Source organism: Typopeltis vanoorti, chromosome 1 (assembly GCF_054136105.1).
Source record: "Typopeltis vanoorti isolate ZY-2024b chromosome 1, IOZ_Tvanoo_1.0, whole genome shotgun sequence".
Taxonomy (NCBI): Eukaryota; Metazoa; Arthropoda; class Arachnida; order Uropygi; family Thelyphonidae; genus Typopeltis; species Typopeltis vanoorti.
The window spans coordinates 156,950,612-156,977,137 of NC_143549.1; the positions used below are offsets into that span (position 1 = coordinate 156,950,612).

At 37.6% G+C, this 26,526-nt stretch overlaps 1 protein-coding gene across 2 annotated transcripts in view; it reads right to left on the bottom strand.

Annotated features, from left to right (window-relative positions):
• Positions 1-26,526, bottom strand: part of Ttc1 (Tetratricopeptide repeat domain 1) — a 161,131-nt gene that overhangs the window by 67,109 nt on the left and 67,496 nt on the right. For both annotated transcript variants that reach the window (XM_090394917.1, XM_090394925.1), the window contains exon 3: positions 20,856-21,029. In XM_090394917.1, the coding sequence (XP_090251043.1) occupies positions 20,856-21,029 (174 nt within the window). The remainder of the gene's footprint in view (positions 1-20,855; positions 21,030-26,526) is intronic.

Genomic DNA, 26,526 nt, shown 5'->3' on the forward strand with positions numbered 1-26,526 from the left:
GGACCCCCCCCCCCCACCGGTTTATAGCAGCACCCAAAATGCATTTTTCTTATTTGCCTCTATTTCACACCAGACAGACTCACATAAACCATCTCCCTCAGACCTAAAATCCATATTAACTTCTAATTTTATTGGTTGTAATTCTTCAGCTATCATCAACAATACCCCATCTCCTGTCCTTACTTTCTATCATCCCTGGGATGATAGAATGAAAATACAATATCCTTTACATTCTATCCCTGTACTCTATCATTTTCAGTCAACCAGGTCTCATTGATGCCTATAATTTTTGGCCAAGTCAAGCTGACCAATGTCAAAAAAACTCTTCACCCATATTCCTGATACTTCTTGCATTACATGCATTTCAACATCCCTTTGTACCCATAGTTACCCTTGTGTAATGTCATTCCCAATTCATTGAAATTGGAAACCTGTGAAATCCCATTCAGCATTGCATAATCATTACACAGGCTCATTTATCACAGGAGTGGCCAGACACATACCTGATTTCATCCTCCCTAATATCTCTAGTTTCCCCTGGTTTTGCACTACCACACTCTTATTAAACAACACTTTCTCCAAATATCTAACTCCAAAACCATTTAAATGTAGTCTGTCAGGCATATATAAGTTCTTTCATCCATCAAATTCACTCCAATAAACTGCACACCATTCCCCCTACACAATCTTCTCATTGACTCACTGGCAATCATGGCCCTTCTCAGTTCTGGTCTATCATAGTGAGACAGCAGACTCACAATCTTTACTTTCTTACTCTTCATTTTTGCTTCCACTGACAACTCTTTCATATCTTCTCTCATTGCATATTTCTCACCTTTGAAATGATTTGTGCCAACCAAAACAATTAGCTCATTTGCTTCGTTCCTCTGCATACTTACAGTATCACTAACATCCTTTATCTTTACATCTGAAAAATATGCTTTTGTCACCTTCTCATATACCTCATCATCAAATCCCCATACAACACTATCTCTTTTCTCCCAGTTTCTCGCACTTTTATGCTTTTTCCTATTCATTCTTTCTTTCATTCTCCATCCTTGTGTACCACATGCCAATCATTTCTCTAGTCGCTTAAGTTCACATTTTGTCCAATGAAGGAGTCCACGAAAACATGCAATTTCTTTTCACTCTAGCATCTCATCATCCACATTATTATTATTTTCACCCACTTCCTTCAAACTCTCATTCGTATTTTGTGCATTATCATTCACTGCTTCCACTACATTCTCCACAGCATTCTGACAATCCTGCCTATATATCCTTACTATCAGTCACTTCATTCTTTCACACCTCGCATGTTATAAATCCATTACAAGTTTTCAGAATCTGAACTAAAATACCAATCTGGAATGAAATTCAGCAACAAAGAGACAAAAGCTATGAAAACGGGGAGGAACATGGAATTCCTCAAGTGCATTCTCGACAGAAAACCTATAAAACAAGTAACACATTTCAGCTATTTTAGACATAATTTTTAGGACATAAATGGAAATAGATAACAGAGGAAATCAATGATGGTATGGCTAGGGGAGAAATTAACCAAAACACTAATCTAAAAGTATAAAAGACAGTCCTCAAGCCAATTTTATTTATGGATCTCGGTGTTGGATTAGAAATAAAATAATTCATCAAAGACTATGTTTGGAATTATATATGAGAGTTATTAGAAAAATTGGGAGAGTGAACAAATGACATTAATAACACACATGAAAAATGAAAATATTAGAATGGAACATTTGTTTAGCATTCAAACATGGGAGCAGAGCTAATCTAAGATAGCATGATCACTTAAACAAAATAACACATGGTTAGCAGAATAGAATGGTAAGAAAAAGACCCAGAGGATGAACAAAATCCAGAAGGACTGATGCATTTCTTTCTTCTAAGCACTTCTAACTGCAAGATCTGACAATACTAGAGAACTGATAAATAAAAGATTTAAAAAAAACTGTTGTTAGGAGAGTAAAGATGTAAACTTTATGTAGTACTATTGTAAATATATTTTACTGTTAGTTTGATTAATTAAAATTACAATAAATGATATATACAAATATTGTTACATTGATAAAATTATGTTTGTCAAAATGACATTCAGTTGTAAGAAGAATGCAGCAGGTACTTGTAGGTTTGCTATTAATAGATAACTAGTGAAGCCATTAAGCCTGACTGCACCTCATAATTAACTCACCAATAGAAACAGTTTTTCATGTTAGCAACAGGAAGAACTGGCACAGAATGATTTTAATAGGCTGGTAATTTGGACAAATGAAAATGGCTATCAGTTTAATGTTAGTAGTGTAAAGTTATGCACTTTGGTGTGATAAGAATTCCAAAGGTATATATATTTTATTGGCAGGGCTATTCTACAAGAAACTGATGCCAGGGATTCTGGCATAAGGTTACATAGCAAAAATTGAAAGTAGAATTCAGAGGATAATTCTGATGTTGAAGTGAATCTTGATATGTCATTTTGCCATAAGGCCTTGATAGGACTGCACCTGGACTACTGTGTGCAGATTTGGTTTCCTGGGTTCCAAGGGGATAAAGAGACTGTGGAAAGAGTGCAGAGAACAATTACAAAAATTATATTGGGATTATGGGGATTTAGATTATGAGGACAGATTGTGAGTATATGGACTACACTCTGGTAAACTGAAGAAAGAGGGGTCATATGACAAAAGTAGTTATATCATGTGTATAGGTGTTATATAGTGTGATGAAATTTTTTGTTATATAGAAGGTGGGGAAAGAACATGAATGGCATTCATAGAAGTTAAGTTTGTTCCTGATTAAGAAAGGTGTAAGAGATAAATATTTCTCTCAGAGAGTAGTGAGTGGAATAGTGTGCCTGTTGAGGTATTGAGTGCATCTAGTGTGAATGAGTTTAAGGAAGGGTATTACAGTTAGTTTGGGTGATGTATAGCTGCCCTCGATGATTCCTTGACTCCCTAGAGGAGTCAAATAATAATAATTATACACACCTGAAAGGATGCGTGCCATGGATTATGGGATACTAAGGCAATTAATGTGAAGTCATTAGCCTCTATATACAAGTAGCCTAGTCATGAAGATACTTCACATGCAAACTTTGCTAATACTTTGACAAGGATTAAACAAGAATATAATTTCTTGGAATTTTTAATTTTTTAAAATATCTGTAGATGTTGTCTATGCTGAGTATATGAACAGAGATCAGGTGGCAAAAAAACTTCAACCTCATTGCACAGCTAGTAAATGTATCTGATTCGGCAATGCTGAACTTCTGTTTGTGATACCCAGCTGTCATTATGTCATTTACATGGTCGCAAGTAATGAACATTGAGTGTCATATGAAGAATGTCATATGAAGTGAACAACTGATAGACACGAGAAAAAGAATAGTCAGAGAGAGAAACATGTGGGGAAGGAAAAAAAGGAATGGCTATAGGAGAAAAGAAAGGGAGAGTTGTAAATGTTTTCCTTAAAAAAAAATAATAATAATAAAATAAAATAAAAAATAAAATATATATATATATATATATAAGAGATGAATGAATGAATGGTGATTTTCTGCAGATTCCTTATTAAGTTGCCATTGAGAAAATGTCTTTACTGTTGCAAAGTTTGTTGGTGATTGAAGATTGGAAAGAAAGCCAGTCTCTGTGAAAAGAAAGCCAGTTAATGAACTGACAGCTGTCAGGTAAAGACATAGGGGCAATCCAACATAGTTGTATTATATTCCATTACTGGATAGTTAAAAATTATGACTGTTTTTGGTACCTGCTTTAAATAGAAACTAAATATTCTTGCAATAAGACATACATTGAAGACAGGTTTCAGTTGTCAGTTTCTTTTATAAATGTGGGAAAGGAGAATCACTGCTGTTGTTTCTCTTAGAGAACTTCCATCAACTCAAAATACTTGATCAATGTGGAAGATGTGCTTTAAGTTTCAAGAAAAAAAAATTGTCACTTAATTTCTGTTTTTGATTTGATTCTATTTGATTTTCTGATTGAATAGATGCTAACTTCTTCCTTTGCAGGCATTTTGTAATTAATATCAGAATAGATTTGACCCAATGTTTTAAGGTTTTGAATTTGTGCATACACATGAGTGAGTAGAAGTGTCACTACGTCCGCGCGGTTAGCCTAGTGGCTATGCGCTTTGCAACCATACGCCAGGGGAAGGAGTGTCCTAGGTTCGATTCCCGTCACCGACATGAGGAGCCTAAGGATCTTCCTCAGCCATAGCCAAGTCAGCCGGTCTTGGGCATCGACAGCAGGATTTTCCCCCAGTTTATCTGGGGGGTTTTCATCCCACAAGCAATCAAACCCAGCCCCATGAACTCACAGATCTACAGCCATAAATACTTAACCCCCATGAGGGGGCTCAACCCACCCCAATAGGGATGGGGGGAAAAAGGGAGGAAACTCCATATGAATAAATAAATAAAAAGTGTCACTACAGTTTTCATATAATTTTATTTTATATGTTGTATTTATATATAAATATATATATAAACTTGGTTTTCAAGTATGTAGTATAGTGAAACACAAAACACATAGGCCTGGGGGAAAATATTTACATTAATTTTGCACGTGTCATTTGGATTTGAACATTAAATGTTAACAAGCTGGTGTAGACATAACAGGATTGTAATTAACTTAAAGATTAACATGTTAACACTAATATCATAGTATCCTGTGCCTTCACTGAGGGTACATATCAGAAAAGAATGATGCTGGCAACTAGGAGAATGAAACAATAATAAACAGAACACAATGCAATTCTTTAAAATTAATTTGGCAGCTTCTTAATGCAACATATACATGAAACCAGAAGTACAGTCATGGATTTCACAATAACACTGGAGGAATAAGACCAGATGATATCAATCTCTAGATGAATATCATCATCTAGTGCAGAAGGATTTCTAGATTATTCTAACCCTTAGTCTACTCACAGTACTATTGTACTACAGGCTTACAACCTTTAGTGTAGTAAACTTGTAGTGTAATACAACTATCACAAACGTTTATCCACAGTCCAACCAACAAGTCACCGGTTCAAATCCTGCCATGGGCATGAGTTTTTTCTTCATTTTATTTTTTATTTTTATTCATTTTTTACTTTAGTAAATTACGAAAGTGATAAAAAAAATTATCTTAGCTCACCCATAGTATGAATGTACAACAGGTCTGTGAAAACTTTTCAGAGCTGAGCTATATACATTACAAAAAATATATATTACAAAATATATATTTTGTAATATATATATATTACAAAAAATATATATTACAAAAAATATCCAGGGAATCCAAGGACTGATTGTAAGAGGGCACACTACTCTACTAAACCCAACTCGCCATCTTCCCTACTTAATCCTCCAAATACAACACTACCACTATCAACACACAACACCATCCCATCCCCCCCATCCTCCAACCACTACAAGTAGTATTTTTGTATGTAAATAGCATGCTCTCATGGCTGATTTGCCTGTACATGGGATGAAAACATCCAAGTTTTCAGGAGAAAAAGCCCTGCTACTTCCATATGAGATCGAATAACTCGCCTTCAATTGAAAAAGCCCATATAAATGCTCCTCTCATCATGACAAAAATCAAACTAGAATCTTTTCCAGTCGAAAGGTGCAATGTCCCCTATTGTTCTTTCAATTGTGCCTGCAGAAGTGCTTAAACAGAAATTGTCATGTTAGCAGTACCTAGGGTTCCCATGTGGTCATCCCTTCAAGTATTAATTGGACTTGTTTTTATTTTAAAAATTTTATGGAATTTACAACCGTGTTAAAAAACTTTTTTTTATTATCCCGACGTTTCGATCTTCACATCAAGATCACCAACTGGAGCGTACATAAATATACAGGACAAGCTGAGTTACATCATTAGCTGTAAGCTAGAGAAACAATGATTTGATCACATGTTATTCTACTGGTGTGACCTCTGGTGAAAAAAAAAAAATTAAAAAATAAAATAAAATGAAAAATAAATTTTTACATCAAGCTAAATTCTACTTTACAATGACAGGAATAAACATTCTTTTAGATGGTTTTCTTTCAGAAACAATTGGTGTCCTATTTTTAGGATTACAATTCTTATTTTTGATTTACAATACTGGATTTTCTACAGCCCTGTTTATAGTTGTTCTTGGTGAGGAAGGTCGAATATATACCTTCCATATGTTTGGGATTTTTAGACCATCACTGTTGTTCAGATTGGGGTGGTTGATAATAATCTCACAGGCTTCCTTGAATTTCCATTCATACCATGTTCTAGTGTGATGTAGACAGCTGGTGGTTTTCCAGTCAATTCTGTGCAAGGTATTCAAGGGCATGATCAGAAAGGCCAGCTTCACCATAATTGTTATATTTAATGTGTCGTTTATGTTCTTTTTGTCTAATAGGAATAGTGTGTCCTGTTTCTCCTATATATGGTATGTTGCAAGTACAATAAATCCGGTATACTCCAGGGTGAGCTAGTGGAGGGAGTGGGTCTTTGGAGGAGTTGAGTAAGCTTTTTAATTTTGCAGGATGTTTAAAGGTGGCTTTGAGGTTGTACTTTTGTAGTATTCCGTTTATTTTGTCTGATATTCCTTTAATGTAGGGAATGGTTATAGTTTTACTGTAGTCTAGTTTGTCTTTGTTTTTTATTGTGGTTTTGTAGAGAATTTTATTAATAGTGTTTTGGCTGCATCCGTTTTTTTGTAAGTTATTACTGATAATTTTAAATTCGTCTTTCAGTGCCTGGAATAGATCGTCTGAACTCTGTTTTTAGCACGTTGATGACACCTAGTTTTTGTGTTGGGGTTATAGGAGTTTATGCGTATATATTGTCCCGTATGTGTCGGTTTTCGGTAAACAGTGAAGGAAAGATTGCCCGAGTGAAGATGTGTGACAAGTGTATCTAGAAACGGAAGTGTGTTGTGGTTTTCAATTTCAATTTCAATTGTGAACTGTATGCGTTTGTGTTGTTTGTTTAGGTGGCTAAGGAATGTGTCTAATGGCTGGCGGCCATGGGACTAGATTGCGAAAACATCGTCAACGTATCTAAGCCAGACTTTGGGTTTTAGAGGGGAGGAATCTAGGGCAAGTTGCTCAAAATGTTCCATATAAAAGTTAGCAATTGGGGGGGGGGGAATAATGGCGAGGCCATGGCTGTGCTTTCTTTTTGTAAGTAGAAGGCACTTTGCCATATAAAATAACCCGACCTTAATACATGTGCAAAAAAGCTAACCACGCTCTAAACAAAGATGAAATCTCTATACTTAACAAAGGTTTAAATTTTGCTATAGCACCGAAAACGATAGACAAACTTGAAGTTATTTGTAATAGGGAAAGAGGCCTAAGATTCATACCTAATAACATAGCAGACAAAATACGTATAGAAACTGCGAACATTTTAAATCATAAGAAAACAATAACAAGCAACATAACTAAACACGAGTTAACAGCGAAAAAATCACTTAAAACAAATCCAAACATAGTAATAACCAGAGCCGATAAAGGAAATGCCACTGTCATTTTAAACCGTACCACTTACATAGAAAAAATGAATCTGCTGGTCTCTGACAATAACAGATACAAATTAGTTAACTACAACACAACTAACAGAACAAAAAACTACTTAAGTCAATTACCACATGGCCCGAAGATACAGTCAAAAAACTGCTTCCTTACCATGCACTCTCCCCAAGAATTTACAGGCTACCGAAAATTCACAAAGAAAACACCCCGCTAAGACCTATCATTGAAGGAATTGGTAGCCCGACGTATCACTTAGCCAAAAACCCTGTACATGGCAAAATGATTTTAAGGAATGACGATGGTAAGGAGGTCACTGAACCAGTCGATATAGTGGAGTTACAGAGCGCGCACTTTGCAAAAGTATATCATCCAGGTGGAGACATTGAAAAAATGAAGGAGCCATTAGTTTATACGGGAATTGTGATAAATGAAGTGGAGGTGAATAGTCTATTACAGAACCTTAATGTGAATGCATCTGTGGGATTGGATAGTATACCGGCACGGGTCTTGCGTGAAGCGGCTAAGGAATTATCAGTGCCCTTGACCATGTTGGTCAATCTGAGTCTGGGGTCTGGTTTAGTCCGGAAGGCGTGGAAAGAGGAGAAAATAGTTTCACTGCATAAAGGAGGATCCAAGACTATGGTTGCAAATTACCGACCGATCAACATATCAGGAGTTGTTGTCAAGGTCTTGGAGAAAGTAGTCAAGAAAAAAATATAGGAATGGATTGATGAAAATGAAATACCGTACAGGAGACAGCATGGCTTTGTAAAGGGTAGATCATGCCTGAGTAACTTGCTCAAGTTTTATAACAAGGTGACGGCTGAACTGGATAAGGGAAATGGAGTGATACTGCTGGACCTGGCAAAGGCATTTGACGGGATACCACATGGAATTCTAATCCGTAAACTACAACATATGGGAATGAATATAGGGTTGGTGAGATGGATAGGTGGGTGGTTGATGGAGAGATATCAAAGAGTGGTTTATTCAGGAGTGGAGTCCAAAAGACGGCCTGTGATTAGTGAGGTGCCGCAGGGTTCTGTTCTTGGACCACTGCTGTTTAATCTGTTCATTAACAATATAGGGAAGGATCTAAGTGGAACAGTTCATTTGTTCGCTGATGATGCAAAGTTGGGGAGGGCGATAGTGAATGCAGAAGATGTCAAAGTCTTGCAGGATGACTTAGATAGATTGGAGTTCTGGGCTAAGGAGAATGGATGTCAATTTAATGTGACAAAATGTAAGGTTATGCATTTTGGGGTGAAAAGATCAGCAGCAGTATACCACATGGGTGGAACTGTACTCCAAGCGATTGATGAGGCCAGGGACTTGGGAGTGTTGGAGATGAAGTTTAGGGGGCACATTGCGAAAGTAGCTAAATCAGCTCATCAACTCACTTGGTTGTTGAAAAATACCTTAACGAGCAGAGACAAGCAAGTTATTGTACCTCTGTACCGAGCCTTGATAAGACCTCATCTTGACTACTGTGCCCAGATTTGGTCACCTCGGTTCCTTCTTGATGGGGAGAGGTGGAGAGGATCCAGAGGTGAGTGACTAAGATGATAACAGGTCTATGGAATGAACCATATGAGAACAGGTTGAAGATTTGTGGGTTACAGAAACTGGTTGATAGGTGGAAAAGGGGAGATATGATTGAGACATTCAAATTGCTAAAAGGACTCTATAAGATTAATTCAGAGGATATTTTTGAGATCAGGACTGGTGGTGGGAGAACTAGGGGACACCTATGGAAGCTGGGCAAGAGTGTGGTTAGAAGTGGTGTTAGAGCTGGGTTCTTTACTTTTAGAGTGGTAAATGAGTGGAATAAGCTGCCAGAGTCTGTTGTTGGTGCTATGACAGTGAGCGAGTTCAAGGCAAGGTATGATAGATACTGTGAGAATGTCGTATAGTTGTGTGGACATGATGTTTAAGGCCTCCCTCGATGAGTCTAAGGACTCCCTGGAGTAGCCCGAAAATAATAATAATAATAATAAAATTAGCAGCAACACTCAAGGAGTTGGTAGGTCATTTCTCCTCCTATATCAAAAACACACAACACTTCATAAACATCATCAAAGACATTACATTAGAAAAAGATGATATATTAGTCAGTTTTGATGTCTCTGCCCTCTTTACGAATGTCCCAATCAATGACACAATCCTTCTCCTACAGAACAAATTCCCTCCAGATATCATGGCGCTTTTTGCGCATGTATTACAGTCGGGTTATTTTGTATGACAAAACGCCTTCTACTTACAAAAAGAAGGCGCAGCCATGGGGTCACCATTATCCCCCCCCCATTGCTAATTTTTACATGGAACATTTTGAGCAACTTTCCCTAGATTCCTCCCCTTTAAAACCCAAAGTCTGGCTAAGATACATTGACGATGTTTTCGCGATCTGGTCTAATGGCTGCCAGACATTAGAAACATTCCTTAGTCACCTAAACAAACAACACAAACGCATACAGTTCACAACTGAAATTGAAAAACACAACACACTTCTGTTTCTAGATACATTTATCACACGTCTTCCCTTGGGCAATCTTTCCTTCGCTGTTTACTGAAAACCGACACATACGGAACAATATATACACATAAACTCCTACCACCACCCAACACAAAAACTAGGTGTCATCAACACACTAAAAAACAGAGCTCAGACGATCTGTTCCAGTGAACAAGCACTGAAAGACGAATTTAAAATTATCAGTAATAACTTACAAAAAAACGGATACAGCCAAAACACTATTAACAAAATTCTCTACAAAACCACAATAAAAAAAAAAAGACAAACCAGACTACAGTAAAATTGTAACCATTCCCTACATTAAAGGAATATCAGACAAAATAAACAGAATACTACAAAAGTACAACCTCAAAGCCACCTTTAAACCTCCTGCAAAATTAAAAAGCTTACTCAACTCATCCAAAGGCCCACTCCCTCCACTAGCTCACCCTGGAGTATACTGGATTTATTGTACTTGCAACATACCATATATAGGAGAAACAGGATGCACTATTCCTATTAGACAAAAAGAACATAAATGAAAGAACATAAATAAATGACACATTAAATTTAATAATTTATATTTAATGTGTCGTTTATATGGACTACTGTGCCAGTTATGAGCACCAGGGTTTCTTCGTGATGGGGAGAAAGTGGAGAGGATCCAGAGACGAGTGATCAAGATGATAGCAGGTCTGTGGAACGAACCTTATGAGAATAGGTTGAAGATTTGTGGGTTGCAGAGATTGGACAATAGGCGAAGGAGGGGTGATATGATTGAGACATTCAAATTACTGAAGGGTTTCTATAAGATTGATCCAGAAGATATTTTTGAAAATATGACTGGTGGTGGGAGGACTAGGGGCCATGCATAGAGGCTGGGCAAGATCGTGGTTGACAAGGGTGTTAGAGCTAGGTTTTTTACTTGGAGAGTGGTGAATGAGTGGAATAAGCTTCCAGAGTCTGTTGTGGGTGCTACGACCGTGAATGAGTTCAAGGCAAGGTATGATAGATACTGTGTCAATGTAGAATAGTTGTTCTTGACATGATGTTAGGGCCTCCCTCGATGAGTCTGTCGACTCCTTGGAGATGCTCGGAAGAATAATAATAATAATAATAACAATAACAATTATGGTGAAGCTGGCCTTTCTGATCATGCCCTGAATACCTTACACAGAATTGACTGGAAAACCACCAGCTGTCTACATCGCACTAGAACATGGTATGAATGGAAATTCAAGGAAGTGTGAGATTATTATCAACCACCCCAATCTGAACAACGATGGTCTAAAAATCCCAAACATATGGAAGGCATATATTCGACCTTCCTCACCAAGAACAACTATAAACAGGGCTGTAGAAAATCCAGTATTGCAAATCAAAAATAAGAATTGTAATACTAAAAATAGGACACCAATTGTTTCTGAAAGAAAACCATCTAAAAGAATGTTGTCGCACTGATTAGATAGTCGGCTTGTAGAGAGTTCCTGAAAAGATTAGTAGTATTTTGTGTTAATATTAGATATTTTACTAGAATTTTAAGTAGTATTGTTTGCTTTTTGTTTCTTGGTGTGTCTGTGCAATTTTTGCGTGTTTTCTGTTATTTTAATTATTATTTTTAAGAAAAGATAGCATACACATGGCACCGATAAAGAAAAAAATGGCGGCCAGGTCGCCATGTTTGTTTAAGAGTTTTGATGTAAACGAATTTATGCAATGTGCTGTCTGTGAGATGTATACCGTGCGAAGAGCGGTGGGAGTCTGGTTAGAAAGTGATAGTGGAGTTAATATGTGTAAAAAGTGTAAAGAGAATGAGGACTTCAAGCGTGTTTTGTGTGTCGAGAGCGATATCGTTAACGATAGTCAGAACGTAGAAAATGGCGATGTGCTAGAGAATTGCATGGTAGTGCCAGATAGATGTGAGAGCGTCGCCGAAAATGTAAATGAAGGTAGAAACACAGAAAGAATGGATGACTTGATCGATAATGAAAATGGTGAGATAAATGCGAGTAGCGAAAGTGCCCGTTTGAATGGTGCGATACACAGAGCTAAAAGACAACTGGAGCGTATGGAAAAATGTGTGTTGAACGTACCGACAAATAACCGGCGGAAGTCTGTGACGGCAAATAATAGAATGTTCGCAAACGTCAATAAAATGAAGGAGCGAGTGCTGTATGGGGATTTGCTATTAAGAGACGTAATAATTGAGAGTTTAATGAAGTCGTACCAGCCGGGTGCGAACATAAAGGACGTCAGCGAATCTATTCGACTGCAAAAACAGAGGGTGAAAGAGATGATAATCGTGGCAGGAACGAATGATTTGAAAGAGGACAAAATGGAAATGATAGAGGATATGAGGGAGTTGTTTGAGGTAGCAAAATAGAAGAGTGAGAGAGTTAGGATGGAGAGTATCTTACCGCGGTATGACAGCGAAGTGTTTAGAAGGAGGGCCATAATTGCCAATGACTTTATGCATGGGTTATGCATGGAGAGTGGTGTGGAATTTGTGGATGTGTGGAATGAGTTTGATGGGCGAAAGGACTTATATAAGATGGATGGGTTGCATTTGAATGGAGTTGGTGTACAGAGACTTGAAAGAGTGTTGATGAATGATGTGGAAGTACAGACTCAGGGAAACTAGATTTATTAAGAGGGGGGGAGTAGATATGCAGACTTTAGGGGAGCAGTTAAGTGTATGAATGAATATATTATGCCCGAGCGAGTACGATGGACAACAAATCAGAATGGGATAGTTAGTATAAGGCATCAAAGTAGGGATGGGACAAATTGGCTTCTGCGATTCATGTACACTAAAGCCAGGAGTATTAGGAACAAGAAGGAAAAGTTTTTGGCCATGGTTGGCACTTCCAGGCCACAGGTTGTCGGTATTAGTGAAACATGGCTGACAGAAGATGATAAAGCTAGTGGAATTGAATGCGACGGGTATAGCATGTTCAAGAGTGACAGGGTGAATAAAAAGGGGGGAGGAGTGTTATTGATGATAGCTGATGAGCTTCAGCCAAGGAGTATAGAAGTTGAACTGCATGATGGGGAAAAAAGCACATTTGAGGCTGTTTGGTATGAGATAGAATCTAGCAGAACAAAATATACAATTGGGTGCTGCTATAGACCGGGTGATGGAGTGAATGGTGGGGATAGTATGCATAAGCAAATAGAAGAAATGAGTGGAAGGAGGGTAATTATTATGGGTGATTTCAATTATGGTAACATTGACTGGAAAGAGGAGAGGGCACATAGGAGGAAGGAATTGGATTTTATGCGGTTATTAAGGAACAACTATCTACGGCAACATATATTGGAAAATACCAGGGGGCAGAGAGTGCTGGACCTAGTAATTGCAACCGAGAATGTGGCTGTAATGAAGATGACCATGTTGCCACCAATTGGTGAGAGTGACCATAAAGTCATGACTTGGGAGGTGGCTAAAAGAGTCGAATTTACAATTAAGACAAGGTACATGTGGAATTACCGGGCTGGTAAGTATGACAAGCTTAGGTGTGTGCTTGGCTCAATGCCATGGCATGTAAAACTGCAAGGCTGGAGGTTGATAGTGCATGGGAGGTGGTTAATTTGCAAGAGGCAATGGTTGAACTGTATACCAAGAGTCCGAATAATAAATCAAGTAGGGGTTAAATGGATGAATAACACTATTAAGCTTGAGCTGCAAAAAAAGAAACAATTGTGGAGGGAATTTAAGGAGAAGGGTGACCATCAGGCGCAGGAACAGTATAAAGCTCAGGCCAGGATGGTAACAAGGGTGGTAAGAAAAGCAAAAGCAGATTACAAAAGGAAATTGGCCACGCAGGCTAAAGAGAATCCCAAACAATTTTTTCAATATGTTGCAAGTAAAAGGAAAAATGCTCATGGTAGAATGATCTTAAAAAATGCTGAGGGTAGGGAGGTAACCGAATCAGTCGATATTGTGGAATTACTGAGCAAGCACTTTGCAAGAGTATATCATCCAGGTGGTGACTTTGCAGGAATGGAAGAACCAACAGCTTATACTGGAATTGTGATGAATGAAGTAGAGGTAACTAGTCTATTACAGAACCTCAATGCCAATACATCTGTGGGATTGGATGGTATACCAGCTCGTGTCGTAAGTGAAACGGCCAAACAATTGTCAGTGCCCTTGACCATTTTGTTTAATTTGAGCCTCAGGACTGGGTCAGTCCCAAGGGGGTGGAAAGAGGGGAAAATAGTTCCACTGCACAAAGGGGGTTCCAAGGCTGCTGTTGAAAATTACAATCAGCATAACAGGAATCATTATCAAGGTCTTAGAGAAAATAGTCAAGAGGAAAATACAAGAGTGGATAGAAGAAAATGGGATACTGTATCGGGGACAGCACGGTTTTGTGAAGGGTAGGTCATGCCTCAGTAACTTGCTCACGTATTATAACACAGTGACGGCTGAACTGGATAAGGGTAATGGGTTTACAGTGATTCTTCTGGACCTTGCTAAGGCCTTTGACAGGATATCACATGGAATTCTAATCAGTAAATTGCAGCATATGGGAATGAACATAGGGTTGGTGAGATGGATAGGAGGGTGGTTGATGGAAAGATATCAGAGAGTGGTTTACTTAGGAGTAGAGTCCACAAGACGGCCTGTGACTAGTGGTGTGCCACAAGGATCTGTTCTTGCACCACTGCTGTTTAATTTGTTCATAAATGATATAGGAAAGGATCTGAGAGGAACAGTTCATTTGTTTGCAGATGATGTGAAGTTGGGTAGGGCAATAGTGAATGCAGATGACGTCAAAATTTTGCAGGATGATTTGGATAGATTGGAGGTCTGGGCTAAGGAGAATGGATGTCAATTTAATGTGGCAAAATGTAAGGTTATGCATTTTGGGGTGAAAACATTGGCAGCAGTTTACTGCATTGGTGGAACCGTGCTCCAGGAAATTGATGAGGCACGAGATTTAGGACTGTTGGTGGATAAGGAATTGAAATTTAGTGGCCAAATCAGCTCATCAAATCACTTGGTTGCTGAAGAATACGTTGACAAGCAGAGACAAGCAGGTTATTGTTCCTCTGTATCGAGCCTTGATAAGACCTCATCTAGACTACTGTGCTCAGATTTGGTCACCTACGTTTCTTCTTGATGGGGAGGAGGAGCTGGAGAGGATCCAGAGGCGAGTGACCAAGATGATAGCAGGTCTGTGGAATGAACCGTATGAGAACAGGTTGAGGATTTGTGGGTTGCAAAAATTGGTTGATAGGCGGAGGAGGGGAGATATGATTGAGACATTCAAATTACTGGAGGGTTTCTATAAAATTAATTCAGAAGATATTTTTGAGAACAGGGCTGGTTGTGGGAGGACTAGGGGACATCCATGGAAACTGGGCAAAAGTGTGGTTAGTAAAGGTGTTAGAGCTGGGTTCTTTACTTTTAGAGTAGTGAATGAGTGGAATGCGCTCCCTGAGTCTGTGGTGGATGCTGTGACAGTGAATGAGTTTAAGGCGAGGTATGATAGATACTGTATGAATGTCAAATAGTTGTGATGAATATGATTTGGGGCCTCCCTCGATGAGTCTAATGACTCCCTGGAGTTGCCCGTAATAATAGTATTAGTAATAATATTTATTCGGGGTGTTTAAGCGTCAAAGCTGTATAACTGAGAGGAGACCTCCACATAGCCTTTAAAGGAATGCGGAAAACCGACCAGGGCTTCTGACCTAATGTCGAATCCTCACCTTCATGTGGTGCACCCTGTTGGGTATCTACTTGGATACTGAACGGACAAGGATGGGCTGGCAATTTGGGATTTAGCCGACCAAATTGAATTCTTATTGGTTAAACCAAAATATACAATGATGGTACAACATGACAAAATTTCATGCCAGCTGGGGCGCCGCCCGGTTAAACAAGACCCCCGTTGTTTTCGCCAGGGAACCAGGGCGAACAGCGAAAAGTCAGCTACTGGAACAAATCTGAAAACAAACCCCAACTCAACATCACCAGAGTTAAAGATCGGTACTATCAACGTAAGAAGCCTGAATGGCAAAGAAATGGAGCTAGCTGAGGAATTAGATAAGTACCAGATCGACATAATAGGGGTGACTGAAACAAAAAAGACCAAAACTGGTGAGATCTTTCTGAGCAATAAATACAAAATGTTATATTCAAGCAATGACAATCAAAGAAAAGAAGGAGTAGCCATAGTATTCAACACAAAATACGAGGCTAATCTTCTTGAATGGCAGTCAGTCTCAAGTAGAGTAATGTGGGCAAATATGAGAATAGGGAACTGGACAATGAGACTTATTTGTGCCTATGGTCCCACAGAAGGTTCTACTAAGATAGAAGTGGAGGAATTTTTTGAGGCTTTAGAAAAAGCAACTGACACAATGAAAAAGGAAAAGTTGGTCCTTGTTGGAGATCTAAATAGCAGAGTAGGAAATGATTGTGAGACATACAAAAATATTTTGGGAAAATTTGGAGAAAAGAGCAAAGCTAATAATAATGGCAAATATCTGTTGGATTTCTGCTCAGGACATGGACTGGTTATTACTAACACCATGTTCCAACATAAAAATGTGCACAAATTCACATGGAGAGAAGAGGCTAGGAATAAGAAAAGTCTCATTGACTATGTTATTGTTGATAGTGATGTTTTCTCCCTGGTGCAAGACACCAGAGTGTACAAGGGATTTGAAATTGGAAGTGATCACTATTTAGTCTTGAGCAGGATAAAATTGAATTTCATATTGAAAAGAATAACATGTAAGAAAGTTTTAAAGCGAATAAAAGTTGAGCAGCTCTCAGATGTGAACTGTAGACTAAAATACAGAAAGATTATTGAAAAGAAAATGAGTTTGAGAACAGGAATCAAACCTTGGAGATTCAGTGGCAAACTCTGAAGAAAACATTTACTGATTCTGCCAGAGACGCATGTGGAGAAGTTGTCTATAAGGATAAAAAAATCAGAACTCCCTGGTGGATACAGAAAGTTAAAGAGGCAGTGAAGGAAAAGAAGAAAGCATACCAAAAGTTCATGTCAAATAAGTCAGCTTGTGCTCGTAGAGAATATAGAGACAAATGCAAGAATGCTAAACACTGTGTAAAACTAGCTAAACAAAAGTCATGGGAGGACTTTGGCAAGAATATAGAAAATAAATATCAAGAAGGTGGCAAAATATTCTGGAGGTTGTTGAAGAAACTTAGGAATGGAGGAAAGAGTGCTGTAAAAGGAATTAGAGATGATAAAGGTGACATGAAAACAGGAGAAAAAGATATCCTTGAAGTATGGAGTAATTACTTTGAAAAACTGCTAAATGAAACAAGCAGTGATGACAGCACAGTGGTAAAAAACACTGACCAGGCATGCAGTCAGAAATACATATCCATACTAGAAGTAGAAAAAGCCATCAAAGGCTTGAAATGTGGAAAGGCAGCAGGAGTAGATGATATTCGACCAGAAATGCTGAAGTATGGTGGTATAAGTGTCTTTCAGTGGCTGCACTGCATAGTTCAGAAAGCATGGACAGAGGGACGAATTCCCGATGACTGGAGTAGAGCTCTCATAGTACCCATATATAAAAAGGGAAATAAAACTGCATGTGAGAATTACAGAGGTATTTCCCTACTGAGTGTTCCTGGCAAGATCTATGCAAGTATACTTGAGAAACGGTTGAGAAGAATTGTGGAAGAAAAGCTTGGTGAAGAACAAGCTGGATTTAGGCCAAATAGAGGCTGTCAGGATCAGATCTTCACTTTACGACAAATAGTCGAGAAAGCATGGGAATATAACAAAGATCTGTATTTAAGTTTTGTCGATCTGGAAAAGGCATATGACAAGGTGCCAAGAGAGAAGCTATTCAATACGCTGCAGTTATCAAGCAATACTTAGTCTTTATTTGAGTTGTAAGTCAGCAGTTAGAATTGAAGGAAGTACAGGAAGATGGTTTAATGTTAAATCTGGTGAGACAAGGATGTACATTATCCCCTCTGTTATTCATTATCTATATGGATCACATTATGAAGGAAAGTGGTATTAAACATGATATCAAAATTGGAGATGTTAATGTCAGCTCTTTGCTTTATGCAGATGATGTTATACTTCTAAATAAATCCGCTACAAGTCTGCAAGATTCTCTGACTAAATTGAATAGCTGTTGTAATAGATATGGTATGAAGGTCAGCAATAAAAAGACAAAGACAATGAAAATAGGCAGAATCATTGAAAATGTCAACTGTGTTGTGAATGGAGAACCTGTGGAACAAGTAAAACATTTCAGCTATTTAGGCACGATTTTTACTGAAGATGGTAAATTAAATATAGAAATAGACAACAGAATAAGCAAAGCTGGTATGGTGGGAAGTCAATTGAATAAATTGATATGAAATAAGAGAGAAATTAGTCGGAACACTAAATTAGCTGTGTACAAGACAGTATTCAAACCAGTTTTAACTTATGGATCTGAGAGCTGGGTCAGAAGTAAAACACTTGACCAAAGACTAGAGACCACAGATATGAGAGTCCTGAGAAAGATTATAGGTGTGAACAGATGGCATCAATGGCAATATCACATTAAAAACGAGGATATTAGGAAAGAACTTGACATTGTCAGCATCCAGGAATATGTTAGCAGAGCTAATCTCAGGTGGTATGGTCACTTAAACAGAATGGGCGAGGAAAGATTAGCAAAACAAGTGTTCTCTGCCAGGTTGGCAGCAAAATGATCTAGAGGAAGACCAAGATATAGGTGGATTGATACTGTACAAAGTGCTTTAGACGATAGAAATATAAGATCTGATAATGTTGGAGTCTTGACAAGTAACAGACTGATTTGGAGGAAAATTGTAGATAGGAAATTAATAATGATGTAATTTTTTCATGTAGTGCTATCATATCCTGTACACCCCTTGACGGTACATGGCAGGAATTTGATGATGATGATGATGATGATAATGTTTATTCCTGTCATTGTAAAATAGAATTTAGCTTGATGTAAAAATTAATTTTTTATTTTATTTTATTTTTTAATTTTTTTTTTCACCAGAGGTCACGGCAGTAGAATAACATGTGATCAAATCATTGTTTCTCTAGCTTACAGTTAATGATGTAACTCAGCTTGTCCTGTATATTTATGTACGCTCCTGATGATGATCTTGATGTGAAGATCGAAACGTCGGGATAATAAAAAAAGTTTTTTTAACACGGTTGTAAATTCCATAAAATTTTTAAAATTAATGCTGATCACCGTGTAATCCTAAAAGAAAGGACTTGTTTTTACTTAATGTTGTTAATTGTAATTAATTTACTTGTTTTTACTTCAGTGATCAGATGAGAACTGGTGACTTCAGACCGAATACTTCTCTGATACATTTGGTGCTTTCACACCGAATGCATCAAGGAAGTTCTTGTCTGATCACTGAAGCAAAACAAGTCCAGTTAGTATCTGAAGGGATGACGGGCACTCAGTATTTCATCACAACTGAGGAAAACTAAAATACAGGGGGTCCTCGAGTTATGTTGGAGATCCGTTCCTATGGACCGACGTAAGGCGATTTTCGATGCAAGTCAGAATTACCATAGCCTAAGTTACTTACCTAACCTAAAACATCCTAAAGTCATATGTATATTTCAAGAAACAGAACTAGGCCATAGGAAAATGAAAGGGAGAACATAATTACTGTATATAGTACAGAAAAATGACAAAAATGAAACTGTAATAAAAAAAACAAACATAAAAATGAGAACAATCCCCAAAATGACAAATGAAACTGTATATTCTGTACAGGCGATTAAAAAAAAAACAAACAAAAAAAAAAATGAAAACAATTCTTTACCTTTTATCCTGTGGCTGAGGCTAATTGGGATACAGCATTGATGCTGGTCTTCCAGCCAGAGAACAAGAAGCCTTTCCATCTTAATCATGAGCCTACTATGTTTTTTCGTAATCACAGTCGATTTCATAGGCGCCGATCCTTTCACGTGTTGAAGGATGCAAACTTTATCCTTGATAATAGTCCCGACTGTGGCACAACTTAAGTTCAACGCATGGCCGATGTTCGTTGGCATTTCTCCCTTTTAATAATGTCTAATTTCACTTCTAATGTAATGGCTTTCCTTTTCTTCGACATCAGAAGAGTCTGCCGTACGTTTGGGAGCCATATTGAAGGGTAAAAAGTCACAACAAAAAAAACACACACAAAAGTGAGAGAGCGGATGTAAACAAAGAACGAGGTACCCAAAGAGTGTATGCTGGGACCCAATTGACGCCACCTCTCCCAAACAAATGACACGTGCCAGCGTATTCTTCTGCCGTGCTCACAAACAAGTTCGCCTGCAACATTTGAATTTTACGTTGCACTGCTTCAAGTAAATTTTAATTTTTAAATTATTTATGGGATTACTGCCGTAAAGTCGAAACGGCGCATGTCGAGAACCCCCTGTACTTAACAAAAATATCCAAAGCATAATTAACACTTATGCATTATTTATAGTTAATTTCAATAAGGTTGTGCAGATGCCCATATGATACTAAAGTACTGTACTGATAAATAGGAATAATTTCAACCTACATATATTTATATTGATTATTGTCTGCTATGCATACTACAGTAGGCCATAAGAGATTGCCAACCAGAATCATCCATTCAGTTGGAACATCTGCTAACAATGAATACAAAAAAAAAGAGGGAGGGGTCATCATAAAGTTTTAAAAACAAAAGTTTATAAATGTCTGTTATTCATTTATTAAGTCAGTAATTTTTTTGTCTCATACAGATTCAAAAAAAACTAGTATGTATCAATATTTATAGCTTACCAATTTGGCTTCTGCTGCTGCCCTGTTAGAATACATTACAGATCGTTCCTTAGTAAATGACAATGGACATATTTGAAGTGCCTTGCTATAGGATTTTGATGCTTCTCTATATTTTGAATTATTATAGTATTCATTTCCTTCTGCTTTAAGCTTTTGTGCTTCTTCTTTTCGTTCCTAAGAGATAAAAAAAAAAAAAAAAGATAACATTTACAGGAAAATGCAAAACAGAACTTTGTAAATTTCTTATTGAGAGGAGAAAAGAATGTTAAAATAGAGTACATATTGCTATTTCAATAATGAAATTTTACTTTATACATTCACTAAAGGTTCCTGCATAGTCCTGTGGTACCTACCATGACATTACATCAATGAAAGGAAGAATTATGGGTCTGATTCTAATCAGTAACTTCAAAAGAAGGCCTTTTTTTTTTTTTTTTTTTTTTTTTTCAGTGAATCTTTGGCATACATAAATAAGCTTGCTTTCTCTCAGAATAAAATTGGAATTTTAACCATACAAAAACAACAACAAAAAAAAATAATAATAATAAAAGAAAACACACACACGCACGCACAAAACCAGTGGTATAGCTAGAGCTTTTGCCACCTTCTCAATACACATTAAAAATACTACAAAAAGTCAAAACGACGTATAGGGAAATAAATTAAAACACTGTTTATTTTTGAAGTAAAACTTTAATTCCAACATTCTAAAATGTTATTTTACTTGCTTTTCTGTTAGCAAAATCGTTGATGACATTGGCAAAGTCTATTTCATAGTAATGTAGGTAATTCTAAACGACGTATAGGGAAATAAATTAAAACACTGTTTATTTTTGAAGTAAAACTTTAATTCCAACATTCTAAAATGTTATTTTACTTGCTTTTCTGTTAGCAAAATCGTTGATGACATTGGCAAAGTCTATTTCATAGTAATGTAGGTAATTCTTAATCAATTTCAATTTAGAAAAACTCCTCTCACAACTAGCAACACTTACAGCAATTGTGAGAAAAATTCGCAGTAGCATTACAATATTTGGAAAAGAGTTCAAAGTGCTGCCCGGGACAGACCGCCCTTCCACTCCCCTCTAGCTACACCTCTGTACGAAACCAAGTGGAGGAGCGATACATCAGGACCATCAAATAGCACATAACAATGGCACAGCAGTATTTAATTTCAATGGAAACATCTCTACTGTAGAAATACAGAGGTATGAGACAGGGTGAAACAATATCTCCAAAATTATTCACAGAATGCGTAAAAGAAATATTCAAACTTCTTGATTGGGAAAGGAAAGGTGTAAAGATAAATGGAAGCTATTTGAGCCATTTATGCTTTGCAGATGACCGTTATCTTTACTTCAACTGTGCATGAATTACAGACTCATATCTATGAACTCCAAATTGCTAGCAAAACAGTTGGCCTAAAGATAAACCTAAAGAAGACCCAAGTTATGTTCAATAGCTATGTCCAATCAGAAATAATAAAAATTAATGATGAAATTAACCATGCTACCGGCTAGGACGTATATATATGTCCAGGTTAACATGGATGCGAAGTGCATATTAAAATTGTAATACCATTGATATTACATTGAAATATATGATGGATACGAAGCATATCTGGATGCGTATTTGATCCATAATGGCCAGTAAGGTGGTTAAACAAGCAGATCATTATGTATACTTAGAACAACAGATATCAATGGAACAAAATATCATGGATGAAATTAAAAGATGCACGATACTTGGGTGTAAAACATTTGGAAAATTACATTCAATATTCAAAAGTAAACTACCATTATGCCTGAAGAGAAAAGTTTTTAACCAATGTATTCTTCCTATATTGAACATATGGCTATGAAACATGGACACTAAATGCAAGGAAAATTCAGAAATTAAGACATTAAGTACATTATTATTATTATTACTTCAATAACCTCAATGGAGTCGATAGACCCATTATGGGAGGCCCACCCATCCAGCAATACATTCATCATAATGAACTCCAAAGTCATTTACACTCCCTGCATCCACAATGCACTCCACTGACCAACAACTCTCCATGCAAAAACTTCATTCTTTGCATCACCCACACAACTTCCAGGGAATAGCCTCTCATTCCTCAAATCTTAATATCTACCCCTTTTACAATTCCCTCTATATCAATCCAGCAGAATCCCCTAACCAACCCCATGTCTCTACCATATCTCTTCCCCCTCCTCCCATCAACCATATTCTGCACAATACATATCTCCCCAACTGCCCAGCACAACTAACACTCTACAGCCCGGACCTCACTTCAGTACTCATCCCTGAACCTTTCTCAGCTCTTTCAGATCACAACGAAAATGAGGTGACCAAATTTGAGCAAAACAGTCCATGTGTGGATTTCAAAGTAGTGTCTCTATATTGGACCAATGTCCTATATAGAGACACTACTTTGAAATCTCTTGTGGTGAAAAATAGAAATATTTATCACCTATACTGATTTTGGATGGGCCATAAAATACATATAATTAGAAGTGTATGTAATCTACTGTAAGATAATAAATTTTGTAATATAACATTAGAATAACTAAATGTAGAACCATGAGCAACTGTAACAAGCTCAGACAGGATCAGACTAGTAAACTGAAGGTCAACAACGGTCTCAAAGGTCACTGGATTTTGAGTTTTGCAGCCAAAACCTAACATAAGCATGGGTGATAAGGCGCCTCCAGTAAATCTGGGAATTTTTTTTTTTTTTTTTGAGGGAACGGCCAATGATATAAAATGCAGAGATTGAGGGGGAAAAAAAGGCTTTCTCTCTTATTATTATTTATTTATTTTTTTGTTCCTGTGGCAAGCTTTTCGAGGATGGGAAGAGTCGCGGTCCCACAAGCAGTAGTTCTGGAGATCATGGGGAGTTCGCTGGCAGTATTACAAGATATCCTTCTGTGAAATTCTTCGACGAATGTACCGATCCACGTGCATGCTGATTTGTAGCAGCCTACGAAGTTCCTAACATCGACGAAAAAATGCATTAAAGTTACAAGGAAGAAATTTCCAAGACGACAACCGCCGGATAGTGCCGATCACAGTTGTTGCGCAAGAAAAAAGAAAGGAGCCAGCAGAATTCACCCTTAACCCTTTTGGATTCAGGACTATACAATGATATAGGGAGCTTGTAAGTAGATTGCTTTATGTTAATAGCCTAGATTGCGTGGACAGACGATAGAAGTTAATACTATTTAACTAATGGCATAATGTGTTGAAGAGGTCAGAAAGCCAAAAGTCAGTTTGAATGTGTAATATAGAATATTGTAATCTTGGATAGTGTTTGTGTCATTATAATGCTTAGAACATGTATAGTATAATTTTGCTTTTTATTGTTTGTAATGAGAGTAAGGTTATATGTGCAAAAATCCATCCAGGCGTTTAATAAGTTGAGTGTGAATAATTTCTTTGTCTAATACTTGAAGTGAATTGTTTAATGAACGTGTGGAGAATCAGGATAGAATAAACATGTTTGGTTTAGTTAATAGTTTGCCTGATCCACTGATTAGCCAATGCACTTTCTCAAAAACGAATCGAACCTGTGTGACCTAAGTAAAGTAACAGCCATGACTGAGTAATTCAGAGTTGCTTGAGATAAAATTGATTTAAGGGTTATTATACATGCTTAGCTAAATTATCCTTTGTATGTAAAGGAAAGATAGAAGATTCTTTTACACAATCCTTAATGGCACAGTCATTAACAAAAATAAATTTTTAAGGATTAATACATTTGAATTATAGCAACGTAGATTAAGGATTCCAATAAGTAGCCATGCATTTCTGTACCTCAAATACTATTGGCTCAAGCAAAAAAGTTAAGCAAGTTTGAGTGCAGTTAGTAGTTGGAATGGATCCAATCGTTCGATGCTGTTGGCACAATGCTCCCTCGATGAGTCTTTGGACTCCCTGGAGATGTTTGTTTTTTATAATAATAATAATAATAAAAAAAATCAAACACCTGAAGACCCCTCCCCCAGCCAATCTACATGAATCACAAACAAGCCAAACAGCAGGGGCCCAAGAACAGAACCCCCAAGGCACACCAATGATCATCCCACCCTCTTTAGACACTGCTCCACCATACACAATCCTAAGAACAATCCCCAATCCATCCCAGTCAACTGGCTCATTTAATCTCATCCTCTCTTCCCTTGTAGCCTTGCACATAAAATCATTGTGAGGTAATCCATCAAACACCTCACAAAGTCAAAGAAAACCACTGTATATGAATCCCCTCCCCTCCAATGCACTCATTACCCCATCACAAAATGCAAACAGACTGCCAAAGCATAACCCGCCCTTCACAAACCTATGCTGACCATCACAGAGAATCTTACGTCCATCAACTCAATCCTGCATTCCATCTCCAACCAACCCCCTCCGAGGAGAAGCACTACTTCCTCCCCACACACACATACAGCAAGATCCCCCAGCAAACCAGGAAGGAGACAGCAAAATCACCTGCACATTCTCCAAAAATATACAGTAATATGTCATCCATTCCCACAGACTTATTACCATCTAACCCAAGCAACACTTGTTGCACCTCTGATTCTTTCACCTTTAATTCTCCTAATCCTTGGTTCTCTTCTACATGTTTCACAGCATTATTAAATAATTCCACTATATCATTTGTTATAGTTACACTACTACTATAACTACCCACCAGTGTCAACCTGCCAGATCTTTTTTTTTTTTTACTTGCCACACAGCAGAAAAATTCCCTTGGATTAGCTTTGACCTGAGTGGCCAATCTCCTTTCATATTTTACTTTTTCTTTTTTAACCATGCTTGTCACTTTTCTGCCTGCAATTTATATTCTTCATGCATCTGTTCACTACAAACTGTCTTGTATCTCTTCAATAACAACTTCTTTTGCAATACTGCTTGTTCACTGTTCATTCATCTCAACTTCTACTCTATTTATGTGCTTAACTCTTGGTGTGCAGTTATTATTATTATTATTAACATTCGACTTCCATGGAGTCAGAGACTCATCGTAGGAGGTCACACTATTGCACACGAAGCTCATCCAACTGTGCCTTAAACTGATTCAATGTATCTACACCCACAACACACTCAAGCAATGCATTCTACTTACCAACCACCCTCCATGCAAAGAACCTACTCCTCACTTCTCTACTCACACCCTCTTTATACAGTTTCCAGTGATGGCCTCCTTGCTCTACTCCCCTCTCCCATTCTATGAAAAATTTCTTCCATGTCGACCCGATAACAATCCCTGACTAGCTTATATGTCTCAATCATATACCCCCCCCCTTCCTCCTATTCAAAAGGCTCTGCACCTTACATTCTCTCAATCTGTCCTCATACTCCACATTCCAAAGACCACTGGCTACTTTTGTGAATCTTCTCTGCACCCCTTTCAAACATTGTCCTGGTCACCATGAAAACCCAGACACAAAATCTGAGCATAATAATTCATATGAGGCCTGATCAAGGCCTTATACAAAGGAATCATAACCTCTCTATTTCTGCATGTGAGGGTCCTCCGCATCATTGCCATTATCTGTGTGATGTCTTCACAACTTGAGCAATGTGGCCACTGAATTTCAGGTCCTTGTCCACCATCACTCCCAGATCTCTCATCTTCTCTACTTTCGTTAAAGTTTCC